A 22018-nucleotide genomic window follows, 5' to 3' on the forward strand; every position below is an offset into this window, starting at 1 on the left:
CAATTGAGCAATTCAACAGAAAGGTAAATCGAAGTTGAGACCGACAGGGATTTTTTTCTTCTTCCGGTGCGGTAGCGAACCAGCCACGCTGAGTTTATACACCACCGATGAAACTTTGTACTTCTGCGAAGCATCGTCAGAGCGTTCCTCTGTTTGCCTCTCATGTGCATGAAAATGTAGTGCAAGCATTAATAAGGAGTCCAAGGTTCCATTTTGCAAGGAAATTCATTCCCAATGGATTGTGCAATGTGTATCACTTTGTTCTGAATATCCTTTGACAGCATAAAACAGTCACAAACTGCTAACACTGCGAATATTTATTGGTGAAGTAAATCAATGGAAAGGTAATTATATGATGACAGAATTGACTGAATTGTTTGTATTTCTATTATTAGCTGACCTGGAATTTAATAAACTGGCTGTGAGGTGTTTTGAATTGCGAGGTGGTGAGGTGTTTTAAATTACGAGGTGGTGAGGTGTTTTAAATTACGTGGTGGTGACGTGTTTTGAATTACGAGGTGGTGAGGTGTTTTAAATTACGAGGTGGTGAGGTGTTTTGAATTACGTGGTGGTGAGGTGTTTTGAATTACGTGGTGGTGAGGTGTTTTGAATTACGAGGTGGTGAGGTGTTTTAAATTACGAGGTGGTGAGGTGTTTTAAATTACGTGGTGGTGAGGTGTTTTGAATTACGTGGTGGTGAGGTGTTTTGAATTACGTGGTGGTGAGGTACTTTGAATTACGTGGTGGTGAGGTGTTTTGAATTACAAGGTGGTGAGGTATTTTGAATTACGAGGTGGTGAGGTGTTTTAAATTACGTGGTGGTGAGGAGTTTTTAACTTTGTGGTGGTGAGGAGTTTTTAACTTTGTGGTGGTGAGGAGTTTTGAATTACATGGTGGTGAGGAGTTTTGAATTACATGGTGGTGAGGTGTTTTGAATTACGTGGTGGTGAGGAGTTTAGAATTACGTGGTGGTGAGGTGTTTTACATTACTTGGTGGTGAGGTGTTTTAAATCACGTGGTGGTGAGGTGTTTTCAATCACGTGGTGGTGAGGTGTAATCGTCCAACCTCCAGTCTGCACCTACCGCTCCTGTATGTATGTGCTGAGGGGTTATTTATTTATTTATTTATTTATTTTTCAACCTAAATCTTCAACCTAAATTTGTTATGAAAATGTAATATCACGAACACTACAAATATATTTGTGCAAAATAATTGTTTGTATTATGATTGGTGTAAATCATGACAACACAGCAACTCAGGTACAGTCATTATCCTCAGGTAAAACAACCCCGTTCTTCTGTAACGACGTGTGGTGAGGCGAGTATAGCTGGTGTAGATATATATACAGTCACGTGAAAAAGTAAGTACACCCCATGGAAAGTTTTGACTTTTTCAACATATTTCAACATACAGCTATTTGATCTTCATTTCAGCAATATTGATAGATAAAGGTGATATAATATAACAAATATCATGAAACATTTACATTTTGTAGTTCATTGTATAATTTAAATAAACATAAATGCAAATTTCGCATGTGGAAAAAGTAAGTACACCCCTACATTTATCACTACTTCAAATACCTAAAATTAGAATCAGGTGCACCAGCTCAGGTGCAAATGATTAGAACATGTTCGAGAGGATCTTGGAGGAACCTGTCTTATTTAAACCTCAGACATTTAGTTTGATTTGCTCTTTGTTGTTGAAGTGTGCAGCGTCACCATGCCTAGATCAAAAGAGCTCTCTGAGGCCTTCAGAAAGAAGGTTATAGATGTTTACGAGTCTGGGAAGGGATTTAAAAAGATCTCAAAACAATTTGAAATCCATCATTCGACTGTCCGGAAGATCATCCACAAGTGGAGAAGATTCCAAACAACTGCAAACTTGTTCAGGCCAGGCCGCCCCAGCAAGTTCAGCCCGAGAGCAGACCGCAAGATGCTGAAAGAAGTCTCTAAGAACCCCCAGAATGTCATCACGGGACCTACAGGTAGCTCTTACCACTGTTGATGTCAAAGTGCACGAGTCTACCATTAGAAAGAGGCTGCACAAATCTGATCTACATGGGAGGTGTGACAGGAGGAAACCTTTGCTGTCCAGAAAGAACATCAGGGCAAGACTAAAGTTTGCCAAAGAACACCGAGGCAAAGCCCAGCACTTTTGGAACAATGTGCTCTGGACAGATGAGTCAAAGGTAGAGCTATTTGGCCACAGTACCAGAAGACATGTTTCACGAAAACCAAAGACAGCATTTGACCACAAGAACCTGATACCAACTGTAAATCATGGTGGTGGAAATATTATGGTTTGGGGCAGCTTTGCTGCATCAGGGCTTGGGCAGCTCACCATCATATAATCCACTATGAATTATTCATTGTACCAGAGGGTGCTTGAGGTTAATGTGAGGCCATCTGTCGGAAAGTTGAAGCTCAACCGAAGGTGGACCTTGCAACATGACAATGACCCTAAACATACCAGTAAATCCACCAAGGAATGGCTGAAAAGAAAGAAATGGAGGGTTCTGGAATGGCCAAGTCAAAGCCCGGATCTAAATCCCATCGAGATGTTGTGGGGGGATTTGAAACGAGCTGTGCATGCAAGAAACCCCTCAAACATCGCACAGCTGAAAGAATTCTGCATGGAGGAGTGGGCAAAAATTTCTCCCAGTCGATGTCAGAGACCGGTAGACAGTTATAAGAAGCGCCTACTTGAGGTTGTTTCTGCCAAAGGGGGCAATACCACCTATTAGAGCCAAAGGTGTACTTACTGTTTCCACATGCGAAATTTGCATTTATGTTTATTTAAATTATACAATGGACTACAAAATGTAAATGTTTCATGGTATTTGTTATATTATATCACCTTTATCTATCAATATTGTTGAAATGGAGATCAAATAGCAGTATGTTGAAATATGTTGAAAAAGTCAAAACTTTAAATGGGGTGTTCTTACTTTTTCACGTCACTGTATATATATATATATATATATATATATATATATATATATATATATAAGATTGATAGATAGATTATGAATTGCATTTAGAGTTGATGTTTGATGTGTATTTTTTTTCCAGCTGATACCAATTTCACAAACATGTGTGTGGACTTTGGCGAGATTGAAAGTGGTGGAGAATTCAATTCTTCGTTCGGGTTGCGACTCATTAACAATTTCACCAATACTTTTGTTGTTGCGTTGCATGGCAACAAGACCACATGGCACGTCGGTTCACTTTCTCCTGCTTTGCCAATGACAACATCTCAGAAACCCCATTTCACTCTGCTCATCATTCTCCAAGCTGCCACAATTATTTTTGACTATGATGGTCAATACGCAAACAAAAACAAATATACCCAAAACCACATCAATGCCGTGAAAATCGGGGGCGATGCAAACATTTCAAGTACCACATACCCTGAACGTGGTAGGTTCCTCCCCCCAACATGTTGTACACTTTGATTTTAAATGCTGAAAATGGTAGTTTGTTTGAAATTGTGCATTTGTGGAATTAATTTTGCAGTTGTTACTTGCGAAAATCGAAGATTGTTCAAGTATATTGGTTGGAGTGCGTTATTACTTGGCAAAAAAAAATAGAAGATTTGCAAGTATGTTGATCACTCCGGTTTGTGTGTTTGTGTGTTTCTTTGTTTGTCTGTCCGCTCACTTATACTTGCCTACAGGTAACAATTTTAAACAGATCTTCAGGAAACTTTTGGGGTCAAAAGGTCAACATAGGCCAAAGGTCAACCACTTTTTTCAAATTTCTAAAATCCTCAATTTTCATCCGATTCACTTGAAATTTGAAGAGGATTTACATTTCGGCGAAATGAATTCAACCACGAACTATGTTTGAGATTAGCTTAGGCCAAAACGTCAACGTAGGCTAAAGGTCAACCACTTTTTTTGAATTTCTAAAATCCTCAATTTTCATCCGATTCACTTGAAATTTGAATGGGATTTACATATCAGCAAACTGAATTCAACCACCAACTATTGAGGAGATCAATATAGGCCAAAAGGTCAACATAGGCCAAAGGTCAACAACATGGAAATTTTTGGTATCCATGGAAATCTCCACGCATGGCTGGCGGACTTCCTCTCTGGTCGTAGTCAACGTGTGGCCCTGAATGGGTTTCTCTCATCTCCTCTTCCTGTTCAGGCTGGAGTTCCCCAAGGTAGTGTTCTGGGCCCTGTGCTTTTTCTGGTCTTCATCAATGATCTCTCTGACTCTCTTGAAAATCCTCTCTATCTCTTTGCTGACGACTCTACTCTCTGTCGCTCCATTCCTCATCCCTCAGATCGGCAGTCTGCAGCCTCCTCACTCTCTGCAGACCTGGACAAAATCACAGACTGGTCAAACAAGTGGAACATGTCTTTCAATCCTGACAAATCTCACACTCTTACAATGTCTCTCCAAAAGGACCGACTGGACAACCCTCCCATCTACTTTCTCAACAATCCTCTCCAAGAAGTTCTGTCGCTCAAGCTTTTGGGTCTCACTATCTGCCATGATCTTTCTTGGGAAAACCACATTTCCAAGCTGGCCTCCAAAGCCAGTCGCCGACTGGCCATCCTCCATCGTGCGAAGTCCTTCCTTGGCACACCTGAGCTCCTCACCACATACAAGGCTTTCATCCGCAGCTCAATGGAATACTGTTCCCCCCTCTGGGCTGGTGCTCCTGCGTCACACCTTGCTCGGCTTCACGCTGTTGAGGCCAAAGCTTTCAGAATCATTGGAATCTCCTGCGATGTAGTCAACACCGAGGGCCTTTCACTCACTCACCGCAGGCAGGTTGGTGACCTTTCTGTCTTCTACCGACTCCTCTCCGGCCTTGCTCCCCCAGCTCTCTCTGTGCTCTGTCCCCCAAATATTCCTTCAGGTCGCACAAGATCTGCCTGCAACCCTCTTATGGTTAAACTGCCAAAGTCTAGGCTCTCTGCTCACCTTCACTCTTTCATTCCCCTTTTCTCCCGCCTCTGGAACAAACTCCCCCACTCCCTTCAATCCCACTCCTCCCTCCAGGTCTTTAAAACAGCTGTTCACTGTTGTGGAAAACCATGCAGGTCCACACAACTTTAGTCCAACGGTTTGGTTTAATTGCATTTAGATCATCACATCATTCCTGTAAGTAGAAATACACAATAAGCATACGATGCGACATCTCATAAAGCCATTCATATCAGTCAATGCAAGCAAGCTAGTTATTCTATAAAGGCGTACCATAAACGAGGCTACCGATGTAACATGTCACAAGGGAGAAGTCTCGGAGCACTGACACAGCAACAGGTCTTATAGTCACGCCCCTAGCGGTGACAACCATGACAGCGAGCAGCGAGCATCCCCACCCGGGTTCACAGTACGGATACGATTTCACTACATTCACCCCCCCCCCCCCCCCCCCCCGTCAGAATTATACGGCCGCGTGGCTAAAAGCGAGTGAGCGTCAGCATGAATAGGGCGCGGAGTATCAGTCGGCCCAACCGTAGCGGGCCGGGCGGCGAATTTCTCTGCCAGCACGCGTTCGAAACTCCCCGGGTACGGCGTCTCGTAACCCTGTATCCCCGGCGTCAGAGGCGTCAACAGGGTCGGGTGATGAAGGGGGTAACGCCAAGTCGTCGGACCCGAGCAGTCTCGACGGGGGGAGGGTCGGTGGACTGTCGGCGATGGGAGCGTCGGGAGAGGCCATAGTCTCATAGATGGGTTCGACCGGTTCGTCCGCTTCCCTACTAAGGTCGTCGACCCCGCAAGGGGCAAGATGACGAACGGAGACAGTAGTCTCACGACCATCAGACGTCATCACACGAGCATGCTCAGGATTAGCCTGGAGAATCTGCACTTTGTCCACAAGGGGGTCGTACTTGCTCGCGCGAACCGCCCGTTTAAGGTAGGCCGGCCCGGGCCCAGCGAGCCAACTGGGCAAAGACCGTATACACCCCGAGCTCCTGGGGTGGTGGAAAAGTCGCTCGTGGGGAGTTTGGTTAGTTGCCGTACTCAGGAGTGCCCGGATTGAGTTCAACGCCGCAGGTAGCGACCAAGCCCATTTATCGAGGCCCCGGCCGTGGGTCCGGAGATGGAGCATGACGGCCCTCCAGATAATCCCGTTGAAGCGTTCGATCTGCCCATTAGCCTGGGGTCTGTACGGCGTGGTGTAACTAGACGCAATGTTGTTTTGGAGCAGATAGCCGCGCACCTCCTGAGACAAGAAGACTGCACCCCGGTCGGTATGGACATAGGCCGGGTAACCGAACATTGAGAACAAGTTCTGTAAGCATCGCATCACCGTGGCAGCAGTCATGTCCGCGCACATATAAGCAAAGGGGAATCGTGAGTACTCATCAACGATAGTGAGCAGATAGCGAGAGCCGCTCGACACCGGCAAAGGGCCCTTGAAATCCATCGCCAAGCGTTCCCACGGGCGTGTAGCCTTCACCAGAGTCCCCATAGGAGGGTTATAGAAACGCGGTTTGATTTCCGCGCAGATAGCGCAGTCGCGACAGATACGGCGGATATCGTCAATCGAGTAAGGGAGATTCCCACTCCGCACGAAATGAGCGAAACGCGTTACGCCGGGATGGCCCGCAGTAGCATGCAGCACCCGTAGGCCCTCCAACGAGGTGATACCAGCACATGTAGTCGGGCGTGATAAGGCATCGGCGGCCTGGTTATCCTTCCCTGGGCGATATTTGATGGTGTAACAGAAGTCGGCGAGTTCGATACGCCAGCGAGTGATTTTCTCGTTCTTAATGCGCTGGGCGTGTAAGGTGTCGTACATGAACGCAACGCTTTGCTGGTCCGTGATGATTTGGAAGCTCCGCCCGAGTAGGTACGGGCGCCATCGCCGAATAGACTCGACGATCGCATACGCTTCCTTTTCAACGGACGAGTGCCTCCGCTCAGCGGAGGTAAGAGTCCGTGAAAAGAAAGCCACGGGACGTCCCCCTTGGGAGAGGGTCGCCGCGATGGCCTGATCCGGGGCGTCACTTTCGAGGACGAACGAGCCGCTCTCGTCGATGGTCGCTACGGCGGCTCGGGCGATGTCGGTCTTAAGACCTTCAAAGGCCGTCAATGCGGCCGAACTCAGGGGAAAAGTGTCGCAGGCCACAAGGGGGCGAAGTTTCGCGGAGAAATTTTGCACCCATTTGGAGTAATGGGCGAACAGCCCAAGGGCGCGTTTCAGGGACGCCCGATCGCAGGGAGGGGCCATGTCGAGCAAAGGTCGCAGACGTTCCTTATCCGGAGAGACAGAGCCATGGGTCACGGTGTACCCCAGAAGATCTATGGTGCGTAGGGAGTATCGGCACTTATCCTCGTTCATAGTTAAGTGATACCGTTGCGCGACCTCAAGGAAGCGCTTCAGATTAGCGTCATGGTGCCCTTGGTCATATCCACAAACCGTAAGGTTATCGAGGTAGACGAAAACATCGGTTAAGTGCTCCCGCGCAACGAGGTCATCCATGGCCCTCTGGAAACAAGCGACCCCGTTCGTCACCCCAAAGGGCAATCGTGTAAATTGGTACAACCGCTGCCCCGACTCGAAAGCGGTATAGATACGATCCGCCCTAGAGATAGGGATCTGGTGGTACGCACTACGGAGATCGAGAGTACTATAGACCGAATACTGGGATACCTGTTGCACTAGCGCGTCCATCCCCGGAAGGGGGTAGGCATCCAGCTGTGTAAAGCGGTTAATCGTTTGGGAATAGTCGATTACCATGCGTTTGCGATGGGCCTCGCTGCGCACCACTAAGACCTGAGCGCGCCACGGCGACCTGCTAGGTTCTATGATGCCGTCCTTCAAGAGCTGAGCCGTTTCGTCCGCAATGAATTGCATGTCCGCGCGAGAGTAGCGTCGCGATTTTACCGCGACGGGGGTACAGTCGGAGGTTAGATTGGGGAACAGCGAAAGCGGCCGGACGTCCATTTGCGCTAGGGCGCACACCGTTAGCGCGTCGTCCGGCCCCACAACAAGAGTGTCAGGCCCACCGAACTCCATTACCAGACGTCCATGCAGCTTAAGAAAATCGTGTCCTAGCAGAATATCAGCACATAATGCGGGTAAAACCATAAGGTGTACATCAGGGAAAACCCGTCCCTTTAGCACGAGTTTCAATCGGCATTCCCCTTTCGTGCTGAGCCGCAGTCCCTGGGAAGCCATGAAGATCCGTCTCGTAGACCGCCCGATCCGCCATCCATGCCTGAGCACAAGTCGTTGGTCGATAAAACTATCCGTAGATCCGGTATCCACCAAGGCCTGAACACAATGGCCCTCAACCATAAGGGGAATAAGGGCTTGCGCCAGGCCAGACGAGGCAGCTGGGAGCGGGACTGAGCCCCCCGAATGGGTCGGTCCAGCCTCGCGGGTGGATCCTACACCAGCAGCAGTTTTGCGAGCGTGGCCGGAGGCTGTGTTGGCCATGGGGATCCCATTATCGTCATCAGAGGGCGTTCCCCAGCATTCCGGTGTTTCGCGATTCAAAATCCGACGAGAAAAGGCCTCCGTAGTATTTGACATTGCCTTTTGACACTCCTGGCAGATAAAGGCTTCCGTAGTATCCGAAATCGCCTTTTTACATTTTTGGTCGCTTTGACAAGAGGCTTCCGTAGTATTCGAAATTGCCTTTTTACATTTTACAAAGGCTTCCGTAGTATTCGAAAGTTGCCTTAACTCTTTTGACGGGGCGGGGGCCGCCGTTAGCTCGTGGGCGACTCGAGGAGTACGAGGGGCTTGGTGAAGTGTGGCCCGTGGTTTGGCCAAGGACGCGGCCTTTGTCCCCGATGGAGAATGAGACGGTGGTGGCTGTCCGGTGGCGCCAATCAAGGTCGTCTGAGCGCCCAGCGGGCCGCAGAGAGCGGCCCTCCCCTTCGAAGTCGGGTAAGGTGCTGGGCTCGTGGGTTCTGCTACGAGCCCGTTCAAGGTTGCTGCGCCCGCGCGGCCGCGGCTGCGCGAGTCGAAGGGCCGCGAGCCGCGTGCCGATTTCTTGCACACTTTCGCGTAATGTCCCTTTAGCGAGCACAAATGGCAAATAGCGTCACGTGCCGGACACACGACTCGGGCATGACGAGGCCCTCCACAAAAAAAACATGCGGCCCCGCGCAAGGCCTTGGGTCTGCTGGTCGTAACGGCAGCTGTCAGGGTAGGGTCATCCTCCGGAGCATCCCGGAGTTCAGCAGGCGGATCCACGTCCTCGTCAGTGGTACTCTCCGGCCGGGCGTGTAGTGAGGTGCCCGCCAAAAGGCGCGTGCGATCATAGGCGTTCGATTGCATCCGCGCTTCGGTATACACCGTCGCTTGCTCAACCGCCGTAGCGAAGGTCAGGTCGGTCTTCTCCAAGAGTTTGAGACGTAGTTCCTGGGAGGAGACCCCTGCTATGAAGGCATCTAAAAGTCGATCATCTTTAGCTTGCTCGGGAGTCCGTGGCTCCTTGACGCTGTCCAGCATGAGCTGCCGGAGCTCCTGGGCGTAATGATCCATAGGCTCGTTGGGCTGCTGCCGTCGCGTCTGCAGCAAATAACGCGCATACACAGGGCTTTTTTCTTTTATGTAAAGCCGCTTGAGCTCAGCGATGGTAAGATCATACGTCGTGCATTGAGCGACCGCGTGGTAGACCCGGTAGTCGATTTTTGAGTGTAATATCGCCAGCTTCGCGGCAGGCGTCGGAGCGGTCTCAGGCTCGTCAAAGAGATGCTCCAGTTGTCGGAGCCAGTGCTTGAGTTGCAAGCCTCCGTCCGTGGCTTGTGGGTCGGCGCTGAAAATGGACACCGTCAACGTCTTGTTGCCAGCCATGTCAGCAGATCTTAAATGCAATTAAGTGTTGTGGAAAACCATGCAGGTCCACACAACTTTAGTCCAACGGTTTGGTTTAATTGCATTTAGTTCATCACATCATTCCTGTAAGTAGAAATACACAATAAGCATACGATGCGACATCTCATAAAGCCATTCATATCAGTCAATGCAAGCAAGCTAGTTATTCTATAAAGGCGTACCATAAACGAGGCTACCGATGTAACATGTCACAAGGGAGAAGTCTCGGAGCACTGACACAGCAACGGGTCTTATAGTCACGCCCCTAGCGGTGACAACCATGACAGCGAGCAGCGAGCATCCCCACCCGGGTTCAGTACGGATACGATTTCACTACATTCACCACCATCTCTTATCTTCCCCCATCGAAAACCTTGATCTTTTCTACCCCCGCTAATTCACCCCAGAGTCCTTGCAGTGTTCATATGTTTTATTCCTCTCCCACCTCCCCCCAAGTCCTCCCGATGTCCCTGCTCTCAAATGTTGTGTTTGTGTCCTTCCCCCTCTTCCCCCTCTCTTTTGTGTCCTTCCCCCTCTCTCCCCATCTTGTCTGCCGCTCCCCTTGTTTTTTGTGTTTTGTGTGTCGGTTTGTCTTTTTGTGTGATTAATGTTAGCTCTTTCACGAGCCTCGATCTTGTATACAAAAAAAAAATAAAAAATAAAAAATATTTCAAATTTCTAAAATCCTCAATTTTCATCCAATTGACTTGAAATTTGAAGAGGCTTTACATTTCGGCGAACTAAGTTCAACCACCAACTATTGATGAGATCAACATCGGCCAAAAGGTCAACATAGGCCAAAGGTCAACAACAATTTCAAATTTCTAAAATCCGCAATTTTCATCCAATTGACTTGAAATTTGAAGAGGATTTACATTTCGGCGAACTAAGTTCAACCACCAACTATTGATGAGATCAACATAGGCCAAAAGGTCAACATAGGCCAAAGGTCAACAACAATTTCAAATTTCTAAAATCCTCAATTTTCATCCGATTCACTTGAAATTTGAATGGGATTTACATATCAGCAAACTAAATTCAACCACCAACTATTTTTGGGATCACCATAGGTCAAAAGTCAACAACAATTTCAAATTTCTAAAATCATCAATTTTCATCCAATTGGCTTGAAATTTAAAAAGGATGTTCGTATCACCTTACTGAAAGCAACCACCAACAATTTTTGAGGTCAACATAGGTCAAAAGGTCAACATAGGCCGAATTTCTAAAATTGTCAATTTTCATCCGATTAACTTAAACTTTGAAGAGTTTTGCATATCAGGTCATTGAATTCAACTACGAATTATTTGTGAAGTCAACAGGATGCTCTTGTGAGTGCCATTCTACTTTGTTCTGTTTTGCCAAGTGTCACTCTATGAGTGATTTTTCATTCTGTCTGTCTGTTTGTTTTCTGTCTGTCTGTGTCTGTCTGTATGTCAGTCGCCTACAGGTCACAATTTTCAATCAATCTTCACACGAAACTTCACCAAATGCTAGAGTTTGTGGTCCGACAAAATTCTATATATTTTTTTAGGTCAAAAGGTCAACATAGGCCAAAGGTCAACCACTTTTTTGGGCTTTCCTAAAATCCTCAATTTTCATCCGATTGACTTGAAATTTGAAACGGATTTTGAAATCAGCCAACTGAATTCAACCACCAACTATTTTTGAGACCAGCTTAGGCCAAAGGTCAACAACCATTTAAAATTTCTAAAATCCTCAATTTTCATCCGATTGACTTGAAATTGGAATGGGATTTTCATATCAGCTAACTGAATTCAACCACCAACTATTTTTTGAGGTCAACATAGGCCAAAAGTTCAACATCGGCCAGATTTCTAAAATTGACAATTTTCATGCGATTAACTTAAACTTTGAAGAGTTTTGCATATCAGGTCACTGAATTCAACTACGAATTATTTGTGAAGTCAAAATGATGCTCTACTGAGTGCCATTCTACTTTGTTCTGTTTTGCCAAGTGTCGCTCTATGAGTGATTTTTCATTCTGTCTGTCTGTCTGTTTGTTTTCTGTCTGCCTGTGTCTGTCTGTATGTCAGTCGCCTACCGGTCACAATTTTCAAACGATCTTCACAAAACTTCACCAAATGGTAAATTTGGTCGTAAGCAAGAAGTCTGTTGTCTTTGGTGTCAAATGGTCAATAAGTCAACATGGGCCAAAAGTCACCAACTTCGACGAATTTCTAAAATCCTCAATTTCCATCCGATTGACTCGAAATTTGAAGAGGATTTGCATATCTGATCTCTGAATTCAACCACCAAGTATTGTTGAGGTCAACATAGGCCAAAAGGTCAACATAGGCCGAATTTCTAAAATCCTCAATTTTCATCCGATTGACTTGAAATTTTAAGAGGAATTACATGTCTGGTCAATTCATTCAACCATCAAATATTTTGAGGTCAACATAGGCCAAAAGGTCAACATAGGCCAGATTTTCTAAAATCCTCAATGTTCATCTGATTAACTAGAATTCAAAGAGGATTTGCATATCAGGTCACTGAATTCAACCACCAAGTATTTTTGAGGTCAACATATGGCAACAACTTATTTTTGGGGATTTCGCAAGTATCGTGCTATGCACGACATATTTCTTGTTTTATTTATTTATCTTCCCACAACATGATAGTGTTGGGTGGCTTATGTGCAGCCACTCGGCTGCTGGTTGCATCATTTTTCTTTGGGTGCATCTGCTGCTGATGCAATGTCTCTCTATAACCAATTATCTGGTACTCATTTTGACGACCTCATAAGGATGATAGGCTGAGTCAACCCCACCTGGCGTTAATTTAACGGGTTTTGAACTCGTGACCTTAGGATCCCAAGCCCGCTGTCCTAACCATTTGGCCAACACCAGCACAAAATGATGAATTTGTACCATCCATATATAATTTTAGATTTCCATTTTATTTTTAAAATCAAAGGCCAAGGGATAAACAGCATTGGTAACATAAATTAGAAGCACAGGCAAGAACCAGCAACAGCAGTGTGTTGGCATTATATGGATTACACATAACATGAGGCTCCAAGTAGGACATACAATGGGGAATATTTAAAAGTGAATGAAAAATAAGGAAAAATAATACAGGCTTATTGATAAACTCCCATGGATGCTTGAATTTCAGCATCATACATTATTGATAAACTCCCATGGATGCTTGGTTATCAGTATCATACATGATTGATAAACTCCCATGGATGCTTGATTATCAGTATCATACATTATTGATAAACTCCCATGGATGCTTGGTTATTAATATCATACATGATTGATAAACTCCCATGGATGCTTGATTATCAGTATCATACATGATTGATAAACTCCCATGAATGCTTGATTAATCAGTATCATTCATGATTGATAAACTCCCATGGATGCTTGATTATCAGCATCATACATGATTGATAAACTCCCATGGATGCTTGATTATCAGCATCATACATTATTGATAAACTCCCATGGATGCTTGGTTATCAGTATCATACATGATTGATAAACTCCCATGGATGCTTGATTATCAGTATCATACATTATTGATAAACTCCCATGGATGCTTGGTTATTAATATCATACATGATTGATAAACTCCCATGGATGCTTGATTATCAGTATCGTACATGATTGATAAACACCCATGAATGCTTGATTATCAGTATCATTCATGATTGATAAACTCCCATGGATGCTTGGTTATCAGCATCATACATGATTGATAAACTCCCATGGATGCTTGGTTATCAGTATCATACATGATTGATAAACTCCCATGGATGCTTGGTTAGCAGTATCATACATGATTGATAAACTCCCATGGATGCTTGGTTATCAATATCATACATGATTGATAAACTCCCATGGATGCTTGATTATCAGTATCATACATGATTGATAAACTCCCATGGATGCTTGGTTATCAGTATCATACATTATTGATAAAGTCCCATGGATGCTTGATTATCAGTATCATACATGATTGATAAACTCCCATGGATGCTTGGTTATCAGTATCATACATGATTGATAAACTCCCATGGATGCTTGATTATCAGTATCATACATGATTGATAAACTCCCATGAATGCTTGATTATCAGTATCGTACATGATTGATAAACTCCCATGAATGCTTGATTATCAGTATCATTCATGATTGATAAACTCCCATGGATGCTTGGTTATCAGTATCATACATGATTGATAAACTCCCATGGATGCTTGATTATCAGTATCATACATGATTGATAAACTCCAATGGATGCTGGGTTATCAACATCATACATTATTGATAAACTCCCATGGATGCTTGGTTATCAGTATCATACATGATTGATAAACTCCCATGGATGCTTGGTTATCAGTATCATACATGATTGATAAACTCCCATGGATGCTTGGTTATCAGCATCATACATGATTGATAAACTCCCATGGATGCTTGGTTATCAGTATCATACATGATTGATAAACTCCCATGGATGCTTGATTATCAGTATCATACATGATTGATAAACTCCCATGGATGCTTGATTATCAGTATCATACATGATTGATAAACTCCCATGAATGCTTGGTTATCAGTATCATACATGATTGATAAACTCCCATGGATGCTTGATTATCAGTATCATACATGATTGATAAACTCCAATGGATGCTCGGTTATCAACATCATACATTATTGATAAACTCCCATGGATGCTTGGTTATCAGTATCATACATTATTGATAAACTCCCATGAATGCTTGGTTATCAGTATCATACATGATTGATAAACTCCAATGGATGCTCGGTTATCAACATCATACATTATTGATAAACTCCCATGGATGCTTGATTATCAGTATCATACATTATTGATAAACTCCCATGAATGCTTGGTTATCAGTATCATACATGATTGATAAACTCCCATGGATGCTTGATTATCAGTATCATACATGATTGATAAACTCCCATGGATGCTTGATTATCAGTATCATACATCATTGATAAACTCCCATGAATGCTTGGTTATCAGTATCATACATGATTGATAAACTCCCATGGATGCTTGATTATCAGTATCATACATGATTGATAAACTCCAATGGATGCTCGGTTATCAACATCATACATTATTGATAAACTCCCATGGATGCTTGGTTATCAGTATCATACATTATTGATAAACTCCCATGAATGCTTGGTTATCAGTATCATACATGATTGATAAACTCCAATGGATGCTCGGTTATCAACATCATACATTATTGATAAACTCCCATGGATGCTTGATTATCAGTATCATACATTATTGATAAACTCCCAGGAATGCTTGGTTATCAGTATCATACATGATTGATAAACTCCCATGGATGCTTGATTATCAGTATCATACATTATTGAAAAACTCCCATGGATGCTTGATTATCCGTATCATACATGATTGATAAACTCCCATGGATGCTAAGTTATCAGTATCATACATGATTGATAAACTCCCATTGATGCTTGGTTATCAGTATCATACATGATTGATAAACTCCCATGGATGCTTGATTAGTAACATCGTACATTAGTGATAAACTCCCATGGATGCTTGGTTATCAATATCATACATGATTGATAAACTCCCATGGATGCATAGATATCAGTATCATACATGATTGATAAACTCCCATTGATGCTTGGTTATCAGTATCATACATTATTGATAAACCCCCGTGGATGCTTGATTATGAGTATCATACATGATTGATAAACTCCCATGGATGCTTGGTTAGCAGTATCATACATGATTGATAAACTCCCATGGATGCTTGGTTATCAATATCATACATGATTGATAAACTCCCATGGATGCTTGATTATCAGTATCATACATGATTGATAAACTCCCATGGATGCTTGGTTATCAGTATCATACATTATTGATGAAGTCCCATGGATGCTTGATTATCAGTATCATACATGATTGATAAACTCCCATGGATGCTTGGTTATCAGTATCATACATGATTGATAAACTCCCATGGATGCTTGATTATCAGTATCATACATGATTGATAAACTCCCATGAATGCTTGATTATCAGTATCATACATGATTGATAAACTCCCATGAATGCTTGATTATCAGTATCATACATGATTGATAAACTCCCATGGATGCTTGATTATCAGTATCATACATGATTGATAAACTCCCATGAATGCTTGGTTATCAGTATCATACATTATTGATGAAGTCCCATGGATGCTTGATTATCAGTATCATACATGATTGATAAACTCCCATGGATGCTTGGTTATCAGTATCATACATGATAGATAAACTCCCATGAATGCTTGATTATCAGTATCATACATGATTGATAAACTCCCATGGATGCTTGGTTATCAGTGTCATACATGATTGATAAACTCCCATGGATGCTTGATTATCAGTATCATACATGATTGATAAACTCCAATGGATGCTGGGTTATCAACATCATACATTATTGATAAACTCCCATGGATGCTTGGTTATCAGTATCATACATGATTGATAAACTCCCATGGATGCTTGATTATCAGTATCATACATGATTGATAAACTCCAATGGATGCCAGGTTATCAACATCATACATAATTGATAAACTCCCATGGATGCTTGGTTATCAGTATCATACATTATTGATAAACTCCCATGAATGCTTGGTTATCAGTATCATACATGATTGATAAACTCCCATGGATGCTTGATTATCAGTGTCATACATGATTGATAAACTCCCATGAATGCTTGATTATCAGTATCATACATGATTGATAAACTCCCATGAATGCTTGATTATCAGTATCATACATGATTGATAAACTCCCATGGATGCTTGATTATCAGTATCATACATGATTGATAAACTCCCATGAATGCTTGGTTATCAGTATCATACATTATTGATGAAGTCCCATGGATGCTTGATTATCAGTATCATACATGATTGATAAACTCCCATGGATGCTTGGTTATCAGTATCATACATGATAGATAAACTCCCATGAATGCTTGATTATCAGTATCATACATGATTGATAAACTCCCATGGATGCTTGGTTATCAGTGTCATACATGATTGATAAACTCCCATGGATGCTTGATTATCAGTATCATACATGATTGATAAACTCCAATGGATGCTGGGTTATCAACATCATACATTATTGATAAACTCCCATGGATGCTTGGTTATCAGTATCATACATGATTGATAAACTCCCATGGATGCTTGATTATCAGTATCATACATGATTGATAAACTCCAATGGATGCCAGGTTATCAACATCATACATTATTGATAAACTCCCATGGATGCTTGGTTATCAGTATCATACATTATTGATAAACTCCCATGAATGCTTGGTTATCAGTATCATACATGATTGATAAACTCCAATGGATGCTCGGTTATCAACATCATACATTATTGATAAACTCCCATGGATGCTTGATTATCAGTATCATACATTATTGATAAACTCCCATGAATGCTTGGTTATCAGTATCATACATGATTGATAAACTCCCATGGATGCTTGATTTATCAGTATCATACATTATTGAAAAACTCCCATGGATGCTTGATTATCCGTATCATACATGATTGATAAACTCCCATGGATGCTAAGTTATCAGTATCATACATGATTGATAAACTCCCATTGATGCTTGGTTATCAGTATCACACATGATTGATAAACTCCCATGGATGCTTGATTAGTAACATCGTACATGAGTGATAAACTCCCATGGATGCTTGGTTATCAATATCATACATGATTGATAAACTCCCATGGATGCATAGATATCAGTATCATACATGATTGATAAACTCCCATTGATGCTTGGTTATCAGTATCATACATTATTGATAAACCCCCGTGGATGCTTGATTATCAGTATCATACATGATTGATAAACTCCCATGGATGCTTGGTTAGCAGTATCATACATGATTGATAAACTCCCATGGATGCTTGATTATCAGTATCATACATGATTGATAAACTCCCATGGATGCTTGGTTATCAATATCACACATGATTGATAAACTCCCATGGATGCTTGATTATCAGTATCATACATGATTGATAAACTCCCATGGATGCTTGGTTATCAGTATCATACATAATTGATGAAGTCCCATGGATGCTTGATTATCAGTATCATACATGATTGATAAACTCCCATGGATGCTTGGTTATCAGTATCATACATGATTGATAAACTCCCATGGATGCTTGATTATCAGTATCATACATGATTGATAAACTCCCATGAATGCTTGATTATCAGTATCATACATGATTGATAAACTCCCATGAATGCTTGATTATCAGTATCATACATGATTGATAAACTCCCATGGATGCTTGGTTATCAGTATCATACATGATTGATAAACTCCCATGGATGCTTGATTATCAGTATCATACATGATTGATAAACTCCCATGAATGCTTGATTATCAGTATCATACATGATTGATAAACTCCCATGAATGCTTGATTATCAGTATCATACATGACTGATAAACTCCCATGGATGCTTGGTTATCAGTATCATACATGATTGATAAACTCCCATGGATGCTTGATTATCAGTATCATACATGATTGATAAACTCCCATGGATGCTTGGTTATCAGTATCATACATGATTGATAAACTCCCATGGATGCTTGATTTTCAGTATCATACATGATTGATAAACTCCCATGAATGCTTGATTATCAGTATCATACATGATTGATAAACTCCAATGGATGCTCGGTTATCAACATCATACATTATTGATAAACTCCCATGGATGCTTGATTATCAGTATCATACATTATTGATAAACTCCCATGGATGCTTGATTATCAGTATCATACATGATTGATAAACTCCCATGGATGCTTGATTATCAGTATCATACATCATTGATAAACTCCCATGAATGCTTGGTTATCAGTATCACACATGATTGATAAACTCCCATGGATGCTTGATTATCAGTATCATACATGATTGATAAACTCCAATGGATGCTCGGTTATCAACATCATACATTATTGATAAACTCCCATGGATGCTTGGTTATCAGTATCATACATTATTGATAAACTCCCATGAATGCTTGGTTATCAGTATCATACATGATTGATAAACTCCAATGGATGCTCGGTTATCAACATCATACATTATTGATAAACTCCCATGGATGCTTGATTATCAGTATCATACATTATTGATAAACTCCCATGAATGCTTGGTTATCAGTATCATACATGATTGATAAACTCCCATGGATGCTTGATTATCAGTATCATACATTATTGATAAACTCCCATGGATGCTTGATTATCCGTATCATACATGATTGATAAACTCCCATGGATGCTAAGTTATCAGTATCATACATGATTGATAAACTCCCATTGATGCTTGGTTATCAGTATCATACATGATTGATAAACTCCCATGGATGCTTGATTAGTAACATCGTACATTAGTGATAAACTCCCACGGATGCTTGGTTATCAATATCATACATGATTGATAAACTCCCATGGATGCTTAGATATCAGTATCATACATGATTGATAAACTCCCATTGATGCTTGGTTATCAGTATCATACATTATTGAGAAACCCCCGTGGATGCTTGATTATCAGTATCATACATGATTGATAAACTCCCATGGATGCTTGGTTAGCAGTATCATACATGATTGATAAACTCCCATGGATGCTTGATTATCAGTATCATACATGATTGATAAACTCCCATGGATGCTTGGTTATCAATATCATACATGATTGATAAACTCCCATGGATGCTTGATTATCAGTATCATACATGATTGATAAACTCCCATGGATGCTTGGTTATCAGTATCATACATTATTGATGAAGTCCCATGGATGCTTGATTATCAGTATCATACATGATTGATAAACTCCCATGGATGCTTGGTTATCAGTATCATACATGATTGATAAACTCCCATGGATGCTTGATTATCAGTATCATACATGATTGATAAACTCCAATGGATGCTTGATTATCAGTATCATACATGATTGATAAACTCCCATGAATGCTTAATTATCAGTATCATACATGATTGATAAACTCCCATGAATGCTTGATTATCAGTATCATACATGATTGATAAACTCCCATGGATGCTTGATTATCAGTATCATACATGATTGATAAACTCCCATGAATGCTTGATTATCAGTATCATACATGATTGATAAACTCCCATGAATGCTTGATTATCAGTATCATACATGATTGATAAACTCCCATGGATGCTTGGTTATCAGTATCATACATGATTGATAAACTCCCATGGATGCTTGATTATCAGTATCATACATGATTGATAAAGTCCCATGGATGCTTGGTTATCAGTATCATACATGATTGATAAACTCCCATGGATGCTTGATTATCAGTATCATACATGATTGATAAACTCCCATGAATGCTTGATTATCAGTATCATACATGATTGATAAACTCCAATGGATGCTCGGTTATCAACATCATACATTATTGATAAACTCCCATGGATGCTTGATTATATCAGTATCATACATTATTGATAAACTCCCATGGATGCTTGATTATCAGTATCATACATGATTGATAAACTCCCATGGATGCTTGATTATCAGTATCATACATCATTGATAAACTCCCATGAATGCTTGGTTATCAGTATCACACATGATTGATAAACTCCCATGGATGCTTGATTATCAGTATCATACATGATTGATAAACTCCAATGGATGCTCGGTTATCAACATCATACATTATTGATAAACTCCCATGGATGCTTGGTTATCAGTATCATACATTATTGATAAACTCCCATGAATGCTTGGTTATCAGTATCATACATGATTGATAAACTCCAATGGATGCTCGTTTATCAACATCATACATTATTGATAAACTCCCATGGATGCTTGATTATCAGTATCATACATTATTGATAAACTCCCATGAATGCTTGGTTATCAGTATCATACATGATTGATAAACTCCCATGGATGCTTGATTATCAGTATCATACATTATTGATAAACTCCCATGGATGCTTGATTATCCGTATCATACATGATTGATAAACTCTCATGGATGCTAAGTTATCAGTATCATACATGATTGATAAACTCCCATTGATGCTTGGTTATCAGTATCATACATGATTGATAAACTCCCATGGATGCTTGATTAGTAACATCGTACATTAGTGATAAACTCCCACGGATGCTTGGTTATCAATATCATACATGATTGATAAACTCCCATGGATGCTTAGATATCAGTATCATACATGATTGATAAACTCCCATTGATGCTTGCTTATCAGTATCATACATTATTGAGAAACCCCCGTGGATGCTTGATTATCAGTATCATACATGATTGATAAACTCCCATGGATGCCTGGTTAGCAGTATCATACATGATTGATAAACTCCCATGGATGCTTGATTATCAGTATCATACATGATTGATAAACTCCCATGGATGCTTGGTTATCAATATCATACATGATTGATAAACTCCCATGGATGCTTGATTAATCAGTATCATACATGATTGATAAACTCCCATGGATGCTTGGTTATCAGTATCATACATTATTGATGAAGTCCCATGGATGCTTGATTATCAGTATCATACATGATTGATAAACTCCCATGGATGCTTGGTTATCAGTATCATACATGATTGATAAACTCCCATGGATGCTTGATTATCAGTATCATACATGATTCATAAACTCCCATGAATGCTTGATTATCAGTATCATACATGATTGATAAACTCCCATGAATGCTTGATTATCAGTATCATACATGATTGATAAACTCCCATGAATGCTTGATCAGTATCATACATGATTGATAAACTCCCATGGATGCTTGGTTATCAGTGTCATACATGATTGATAAACTCCCATGGATACTTGATTATCAGTATCATACATGATTGATAAACTCCAATGGATGCTGGGTTATCAACATCATACATTATTGATAAACTCCCATGGATGCTTGGTTATCAGTATCATACATGATTGATAAACTCCCATGGATGCTTGATTATCAGTATCATACATGATTGATAAACTCCAATGGATGCCAGGTTATCAACATCAT

The 22018-nt window shown here is 41.5% G+C and overlaps 1 protein-coding gene across 1 annotated transcript in view; it reads left to right on the forward strand.

Moving 5' to 3' along the window:
- The window catches only part of LOC144888458 (uncharacterized), a 72830-nt gene that overhangs the window by 29195 nt on the left and 21617 nt on the right, over positions 1-22018 (forward strand). Inside the window, exon 10 of the mRNA XM_078766374.1 lies at positions 3076-3423. Coding sequence (XP_078622500.1) covers positions 3076-3423 — 348 coding nt within the window. The remainder of the gene's footprint in view (positions 1-3075; positions 3424-22018) is intronic.

This window comes from Myxine glutinosa, chromosome 12, assembly GCF_964187855.1.
Source record: "Myxine glutinosa chromosome 12, kmMyxGlut1.1, whole genome shotgun sequence".
NCBI classification, from domain to species: Eukaryota; Metazoa; Chordata; class Myxini; order Myxiniformes; family Myxinidae; genus Myxine; species Myxine glutinosa.